Source organism: Psittacula echo (assembly GCF_963264785.1).
Source record: "Psittacula echo genome assembly, chromosome: Z".
Lineage (NCBI taxonomy): Eukaryota > Metazoa > Chordata > Aves > Psittaciformes > Psittacidae > Psittacula > Psittacula echo.
Genome location: NC_137742.1, coordinates 102738989 through 102747762, shown reverse-complemented (window position 1 = coordinate 102747762; position 8774 = coordinate 102738989). Strand labels below are relative to the sequence as shown.

Sequence of the window (8774 nt, the reverse complement as noted above, 5' to 3'; positions counted from 1 at the left end):
CCCCTGCGCCCCCCCCCCCCGCCTCTCGCTCGCCTTCTGCAGCCAGGCTCGGATTTAGGGATAAAGTGGGAGGAGGAGGGAAAGGGGGGCTGGGGGGGGATCGTTGCTTCCATTTGTTTGTCCACGGAGGGGTGAAGTCTCCCGGTGGAAAGAAACCCCGCCGGGGGGCCGGGAGGAGGCCGGAGGCGGGGTGAGTGGAGGCGAGCCCCCAGCAGCGTGGCCTTTTGGGGGAGCGCGGGGGGAGTGTTGGCGGAGGAGGGCCGGGGCTGGCCGCCGAGGACCCGGCCGTAGATGACTGCAGAAGCGCAGCAGGCTCTGTCCTCTCAGCCCCCTCCTCCTCCGGTGCAGAGCAGCTACGGCCCCATGTCCTCCGTGGCCGAGAAGCAGCCGCAGAGCTCGGCCATGGACACCGCTTCCGCGGCGCCCGGCGGGGCGACCGGCAGCGCTCCGGGTAGCGGTGGAGCCCCGGGCAGCAGCGGTCCCAAAGCGAAGAAGACCAACGCGGGGATCCGGCGGCCAGAGAAACCTCCTTACTCCTACATCGCCCTCATCGTCATGGCCATCCAAAGCTCACCCTCGAAACGCCTGACCCTCAGCGAGATCTACCAGTTCTTGCAGAGCCGCTTCCCTTTCTTCCGCGGCTCCTACCAGGGCTGGAAAAACTCGGTGCGCCACAACCTCTCTCTCAACGAGTGCTTCATCAAGTTGCCCAAGGGACTGGGACGCCCGGGCAAGGGCCATTACTGGACCATCGACCCGGCCAGCGAGTTCATGTTCGAGGAGGGCTCGTTTCGCCGCCGACCCCGCGGGTTCAGGAGGAAATGCCAAGCGCTGAAGCCCATGTACAGCATGATGAACGGGCTCAGCTTCAACCACCTCCCCGAGAGCTACGGCTTCCAGGGCTCGGCCGGCGGGCTCTCCTGCCCCCCCAACAGCCTCTCCCTTGAAGGGGGTCTGGGGATGATGAACGGGCACTTGTCCAGCAACGTGGAGGGGATGGGCCTCGCGGGACACTCCGTGCCCCACCTGCCCGCCAACGGTGGGCACTCCTACATGGGCGGCTGCACCGGCTCCTCGGCTGGGGAATACCCGCACCACGAGAGCTCCGTGCCCGCCTCCCCGCTGCTCGCCGGCGGCGGCGTGATGGAGCCTCACTCGGTTTACTCCAGCTCGGCCTCAGCGTGGGCACCCTCCGCCTCGGCGGCCTTGAACACCGGCGCGTCTTACATCAAGCAGCAGCCTCTGTCGCCCTGCAACCCCACGGCCAACCCGCTGTCCTCCAGCCTTTCCACGCACTCCCTCGATCAGTCCTACCTGCACCAAAACAGCCACAACACCGCCGAGCTCCAAGGTAAGGCGCAGACACGCGTGGGACTTACCGAGGCCACCGCAGCGGGGGTCGGATGGGGGCTCATGACCATGCGTGGGTCCTCCTGGATCCACTCCTCGCTTCCCTTCCGACCGCACCCGGGCAGCCGTCGGGGTTCCCCGCTATTGCGGGGCTGAGACCAGCCGGGCCGGGGCTCTGCTACCCCTGGAAGCAGCCCTGCTGTCGGGGGAGCCGGGCTCAGCCAGGCAGGGGACTGCGAGGTTAGGTTTCTTTCCCCTTCTACTGGGACATGGGGAGGTCCGGAAGGAGAACAAGAGGGGGCATTTCCCCACTAGGGTGCCGGCCATCCGGACCTTCCCGGCCCCTCCATCCTCTGCTCTCGGGGCTGTGTTCCCCAGGCCCATCGCCTCCCTCCGCCCATGCGGAAATCGGGGGGCCCCCCGCGCCCCTCAGTCCCGGCCCGGCATCGCCACCGGCCCCGATATAGAGACGCTGGAGGGGATTTGCCCTGGCTATTGGAAGGGGGCAGATGATGGTTAGGCCAGGAGGAGGCCTCAGGAGGGATGAGGCCGGAGCTGGGCTTTGTCCTGCGGCCCAAATTCATCTCGGGAGTGGAATCTCAGGATACGGGGCAGCCCCGGGAGCCGTGGCCGGTGAAGGGGCAGGTTTGGGGATCCCTGCACATCACCCCGGGCCTTTGGGGAAGAGGGAAATACCAGGCACAAACGGGTGTGAAAGGGAGCGTTAGCGGAGCACAACCACGAAGTGAAGAGGTGAAAAAACGCGCATCAGCAGAGCCGAACGGAGCGGCCTGGCCCGATCACAGCCCCGGGCAGCTCCTCGGCTGTGATCGCACCCGATCTGCTGGAAAACAGAGCAAAAATGAAGCCCGAGGAGCCGCCGGGCCCGCCCGCGGCCTTAACCGAAACGCTCTGATTTAACGCCCGGGCGACGGGCGCTGGCGCGGAGGGAAGGAGGGCTCCGAGCGGCCGCTCCTCCCCGGAGCACCCCTTGTTTAGCGGGGGTTTTCAGTCCCCAGGTGGCATCAGAAAGTGCAGGAACAGCTCCGGTCCCCCCAGCTCTTTGCCCTCGGCCTCTCTGCCCGGTCCCTGTCGCCGGCCCCGCTTCCCTGCCCCGCACCCTGCGGAAGCCATGGGAAAAGCAGCCGGTACCTTCAAGAGCGTAAAATGGGGGATAAATTAAACCCGACCCGACCAGGACTCCGTCTCCTCGAAGCATCCTTAGGCTGGGCAGGAGGTTTTCCCCACCGCACCTGTCCGCACCCGCGGAGCCCATGTGTTTGTGTGAAAACGCAGAAATACAGCCAATTCCGCCCTAGACTTGGGGGCTGCGGAGAGGTTGGGGTGGGTTTTGGGGTTGTTTTGTTGCAGTTTTTTAACTCAGAAGGCGGCTTTTTCCCACTCTCCCCGTCCTCAACTGCCCCATCAAATATAATGTCGATGGCTGACGATCTTTCCTCTCCGTCCCGCAGGCATCCCGCGGTATCACTCCCAGTCTCCGAGCATGTGCGACAGAAAGGAATTCGTCTTCTCTTTCAACGCCATGGCCTCCTCCTCCATGCATTCAGCGGGCAGCGGCTCCTATTACCACCAACAAGTGACATACCAGGACATCAAGCCGTGCGTTATGTGATACAGGGCGGAAAAAACACCTCCCGGGGGCGGCGAGGCCTGACCCGAGCCTCGACCCCCCCCCCGCGGACCCTCGATGGAAATGAAGGGGGTCTCTGCGAAACGACTGTGTCCGGGAGGGAGATCCCGGCTCCTCGGGAGTGGGTTGGGGGATAGGGGCTGAACTTGCCCCACAGCTGAGCATCGGCCGGACCCTTCAATGCGGGTCCTCAATCACGGACGGTCTCTGCCTTCTTCTGCTTCTTCGTTTGGGGTTGGGTTGAGAAGACAGCAAAGAACCCTCCCCGCGAAGAACCCTGACCGCGAGTTTGCGTTAAGGGATTCGACAAACGAGGGTTTGACGGTTCTTTTTAAAAGAAAAAGGGGAAAAATATATAATTCAATTACTAATTCAGTTTTATCCTTGGCATTGAGCAGTGCCACCAGCGCGACTGGCGGGTGCGGAGCCGGCTCGACCTGGGGGGGGGGGGCTGTAAACGTCCCGACCCCAAAACCGACGTATCCCGCGGTCCCTCCGCCCTGCGCCGCGGGAGGAGAGCCCGGGGTCCCCCAGCTCGATCCCTTCCGTCCCGCTTCATTTCGAGCCCATTCTTCAAAGAAATGCCCCCATCTTCCTTTTCTTTACCCAGCAAACACGCAGCGGGCAAAAATCTCTCAGAGGGATTTTTTTTTTTTAGCTATTAATATTACTTTTTTGCCTGCATAAAAACTGCAGGATCAGACCCTATGCAGAGAGGAAAAAGGCACTTTGAAAAGAGACAGCCATGCTCATTCTGTTATTTATTCTACATTATTTTTGTTGTTGTTGCTAATAATCGAGACACGAGTAGTCTCAGTTGATCAGTATTAAATCGGTGAATCTCTGTTGGCAATATTTGCCATATAGATTTTTTTCTAGTTAACCTTTATAAATTTTAAGCTGATCGTGGTCTCTGTGTAAAGGCAATTCTCCATATGTTTTTATAGAAATATATATATAATGAAGGATTATTCCCTCCATCCACACCCCCCCATATTTTGTCTTTTTGCCCTGACTTCGTACAGTTCGGTGATACCTATTTTAATTCTTTCTGCACTGTATCAATTTGTAACTTTGTGGGGTTATTTTTTTCCTCCCTGCCCTTTTCTGTACGTTTTGTCCCTAAAGGAAAAAAAAAAAATCGAACCAAAATAAAACATGTATGTTATTTGTACATGGGCTTCACGATTGTACGAGCAGCAAATAAACGAGCATGCGGTGTAACACGCGTAGTTATATCTGAGGAGTCCGTGGGCTCCACGATGCGCTCCCACAAACATTCCTGCTATGATTCCCCACCTCGGTGCGGGCTCGAAAGGGAATCTCGGGGGGGGGGGGGGCTTGATGGCGGCTTCCAGCGTGGAAATACTTAGAATGAAGATAGGAAAAGGAGGAAAACTGGAGGTGGCTGAAGTTTTTCTCTCTTTATTATAATTTAGTTCTTCCCCCCCCCCCCCCCCCCCCGCCCCATCCAAGGAGAAAGCGAAAGGAGGGGTTTGACTCTTATTCTTTGCTTCTTATCCGGGGACGAGGCAAGGCGCGGCACTGCGGGGATGGAGCCTGCAGCTCCTTTTCTCTCCTTCTCCATCCCGGGAGGGACACGGTCATTTTTCTGGCAGGCCGAACAGCGCATCCCTGCGGAACCTCTGCTGCTAGCGGGCGCAGGAGAGCGATAGTAATAATAGTAATAATACCAATAGTAATGATAGTAATAGTAATAATAAAATACTCAAACCGATTAAGTTCTGCACCATCACAGTCCTGCGCCGGGCAGAGATAAATCCGCAGTGAGAGGAGAGAAGGCAGTGGGGACACAGAGCCCTGCTCATCAGAAAAATAAGTATTTTTCTGCAGAATTTGGGTTTATTTGGTCTAATTTAGGTTCCTCCCATATCCAAGGAATTTCGCTTTAATTCGTGGTCCGATATGCCTGGTCTCAGCACTCGCACTATGAATATTATACACTCGTATTGAAAAAAGAAAGATGCACGCAAATTAATCTCATTAGTTGGCTGTGTGTTTCTGCCTTTATATGGGGAAATTAAGTTAGTGCGCGGTAATTAGCCCAGCTGTGTGTAATCAGCTTAATTAAAAGCAAAGTTAGCTGGTAACAACAACAACTCTAACCATTTTTTAATTAAGGCAGGTGGGAAAGGCCCTATCAGAGCTGATAGAGGCCTTTCACAGTGAGTGGGGGTTTTGTTATTATTTGGGCTTTTTATTTGGGAGGGGTGGTGGTGGTTTGGGGGTTTTGGGGTTATTTGGTTGGATTTTCATTTTTAAAGTAGATCTGTTTAAGCCAGCAACAATCAGCCTGCATTATTTAGTGGGGTTTTCCTGGTTTTATGTCTTTATGGGTTGATCCCTCCATCCTCTGCACAGCTGCCCATCTCTGTTGGAGGTAAGCCGTGTCATTCCCATCCTTTTTATATCCAAGCTGAAAACTGAGTTTTTTTGCTCTTAAAGCACATATCTGTGCTAGGTGTGGCTGAGATAAAGGTCCAGGCTTAGGAGTTCAGCCTTTGCCAAGTGGTTCTTCCTTCGCTGATATTTCACTGTTGCTCCTAAGGTTCATTTTCATCCTTGAGGATTAATCTTGGATGTGCCCGTTTGTGTGTGGCACCGTTGCCAGGCTGGAAAGGGCAAGCAGGCACTTTGCAAGCCTCAGGTCCTGCTTGAAGGGGTTTGTTCCCAACAAAGGTTTACAGGATTCATTTTTCTCTCTCCTGTCGTTTTCCAAACCTGGAAAAACAGAACCACCGCATACCATGGACGCCACATATTCCTCAAGCCAGTGAGCGCAGTCTAAACAGACAGCTCTCCATCTCAGACACTTACAGCAGGGAGGAGAAGATGAAACCTTACCAGCTCCTGTCCCCAGCTCTTTTTCTGCACAAGACAAACTTGAGTTTTTCCCTGTATGTATTGTCCAAAGGGATAGCAAAACCCTGTAGCTGCTATCACAGCAGTCCCTTTGTACAAGCTCCACTCGTATGTCTTGTTGGGCTCTGGTAGGAGTCAAGTAGAAGTCAGCTCACTCAGAAATCTCCTGTGCAAGGAGATGAGACATAGGCTTGCTCAGAAACACCGTATTTTCTCATGTAATGGCCCAGATCTGACCGTGGTCAGCTGCTGTGGCTCCGTTCAGTGTCAGCAATCTCATCACCCACTTTCCATTCCGTATGTGACACAACAACATGGTTTTCTGTGGGGTTTTGGCACTCTTATAATAGGAAAGAGTTTCCTGTTGCAGATGCCCTGTGGAGGCCCGTGAAATTAGGCTGAAATTTTGGAGCCTTGTGAGAAACAGGGCCTGGTGCATCCAATGAGATTTGATGCAGGACGTATCCCCAGCTGGGAGTCTGGGACCAAGGCCATGCCCTGCCGTTGCAGGGGTGCATTGGCACCCTCAGCTCTTCCTTTTTCTCCTCTCTGGTGGCTTCTCCCACCTTTACAGGGCCACCCCGAGCTGGATCCCCTGTTGGCCACTGCCAGCCCCCCCCCCCCCCCCCGGTTTGTGTCCCCCAGTGTGTTTATGAGGGATGCAAGGTACCACTTTGGGGCACGGCTTGGGGATGACGGGGGGATCCCGAAGCGGGGACATACACTGTGGAGCCCCTGCAACAGGAGATGCAGGGCTGGATCCCCCGTAGCGCGGGGACACGTTTATGGGGGGGATCTGCGGTCCTTTTGGGGAGGGAAGCGCTGCCGTCGAGGAGCCTCTCGGGAATGTGGGGGGATTCCAAGAGGGGTCCTGCGGCGCCGTTCCCTTGGAGGCAGCGCCACCTGCTGTCGGCGACCGGCAGCACCGGCACCGCTCCTCCCGGACGCTTCTCTTCCCAACACTGGGCTTCAAACCCGGCTGGATGTGGTGGTTTCTGACCTTTCCTTCCCCTGTGTGCATGTGTGTGTTCAGTATTTCCTTTCGTTTCTTCTTGCCTTTATTTTCTTGTCCCCTTCTGGCATCCAGAACGCTGAAGGTGATCGTCCCTTTGTTGCATCTTCAGATTCAGCATCGTGATGTTTGGGATTGAACAGGCCAGGTTCACGGGAGGCTTCTGGATCAGGGCTGTTTTGCACCCAGGCAGGGACACTTGGCATGGGGTAGGAGGAAACAGTGTGTGAATGCAGATGCTTGGCACATGATGCTCTTGGATGAGGCTGGTTAAGTAGACTAGCAGAAAACCTGCTCCTTGGAGACTTAACTAGAGGGAACAGACACCTTGGACCTTAAATGGGCATTTGGAAAGCCAAGTCTGAGTTAGGTAGATTAGTTAGCAGGTAGATTTTCATATCCAGTCAAATAACTGGATGTCTGATTTCTCTCTCAAAACCAAGGAATTTGGGACCTATATACCTAGGGGAATCCATGCCACAGTTCTTGTCATATTTAAAAGGAGAGCTTTGATTTTTGTGTCACTGCAATGCTTTTTGAAGACCATGCCTGAACATTTGTTCTCTTTCCATGCATATTTACAAGCATAACTGCTGCCTGAGACTGATCTCTGCAGGAAAAGTCCATCCTTTGGGCTTTGTGGTCACACAGTCCAAAGAAATCTTTGCCACTGGAAGTCATCCTCTAGGAAGAAATACCTGGTGAGCATGTGTCTCACTAATGGAGACCCCCCCAATGAGCAGAATATGTCCTGAGCACTAGCAGCAGCTCCACAATCCTGAGCTGATATTCATAGAAACAATTAGGAGGAAAGGCATGCAGCTCATTTGGGCCTTTAAGTAACTTTCACTGCCAGTATTCATCTTGCTTAGTAAGAAACTAAAATTAGAATATTATTAAGGAAAGACAACAGAAGGAATAAACCTTATTGAGCTGCTGGGCTGGAGATCTATTTGTACAGGCTTATAAAAAGCTCTTTGAGACCAATTCCCACTGTTACAGGTTGCTCTGACCCACCAAACTTCTGATAAACTTGATTTTAACTTGGATCTTAAGATGAGCTAAATTTTTGCAAAGAAGATGCAGATCATAGAATCATATCACAGAATCGTAGAATGGTTGGAAGGGACCTCAAAGCTCATCCAGTTCCAGCCCCTGGCAATAGGCAGGGACCCCTTCCACTAGAGCAGGTTGCTCCAAGCCCCTGTGTCCAACCTGGCCTTGAACACTGCCAGGGATGGGGCAGCCACAGCTTCTCTGGGCACCCTGGGCCAGTGCCTCAGCACCCTCATAGTGAAGAACTTCTGCCTACTGTCTAAATCTACCCTTTTACAGTTTAAAGGCATTCCCCCTTGTCCTGTCACCGCATGCCCTTGTAAAAATCCATCAGAAAATTTCACGGAGGTGAATCACTGTGTTGTAAGCACGAATTTCCTCTTCTTGGATACTTCCCACAGGTCCTCTGAGAGATCCCAGGAAGACTGCAGGCCACTGGGACAAGCACAGAATCATAGAATCACAGAAGTCAGGGTTGGAAAGGACCTCCTTAGAATTAAATCTATTATTCTAAGGCCTCCTTAGAATTAAATCTGGCGAGAGGGGTCAAGGACAACAGGAAGAGCTTTTTCAAATACATAGCTGATAAAACTAACACCAGAGGCAAGGTTGGCCCACTGGTGAATGGGATGGGTGCCCTGGTGACAGAAGATACAGAGATGGCAGAGTTATTGAATGCCTTCTTTGTCTCAGTCTACTCTGCCGGAGGCAGTCCTGAAGAGCCCTGTACTCCTGAGACCTCAGATGAAGTCAGGTCAAGGGAGCAGTTTGCCTTAGTCGACGAGGAATGGGTTAGGGACCAGTTGAGCAATCTGGACATCC

The 8774-nt window shown here is 54.0% G+C and overlaps 1 protein-coding gene across 1 annotated transcript; it reads left to right on the top strand.

The window, feature by feature from the left end:
* Positions 1–291: 291 nt before the first annotated feature.
* Positions 292–2983, top strand: FOXF1 (forkhead box F1; the record flags this gene model as incomplete). Its single annotated transcript, XM_080637686.1, has 2 exons — positions 292–1351; positions 2823–2983. 2 exons carry the CDS (start codon positions 292–294, stop codon positions 2981–2983), a joined length of 1221 nt encoding a protein of 406 aa, XP_080493812.1.
* Between the last annotated feature and the right edge of the window lie 5791 nt (positions 2984–8774).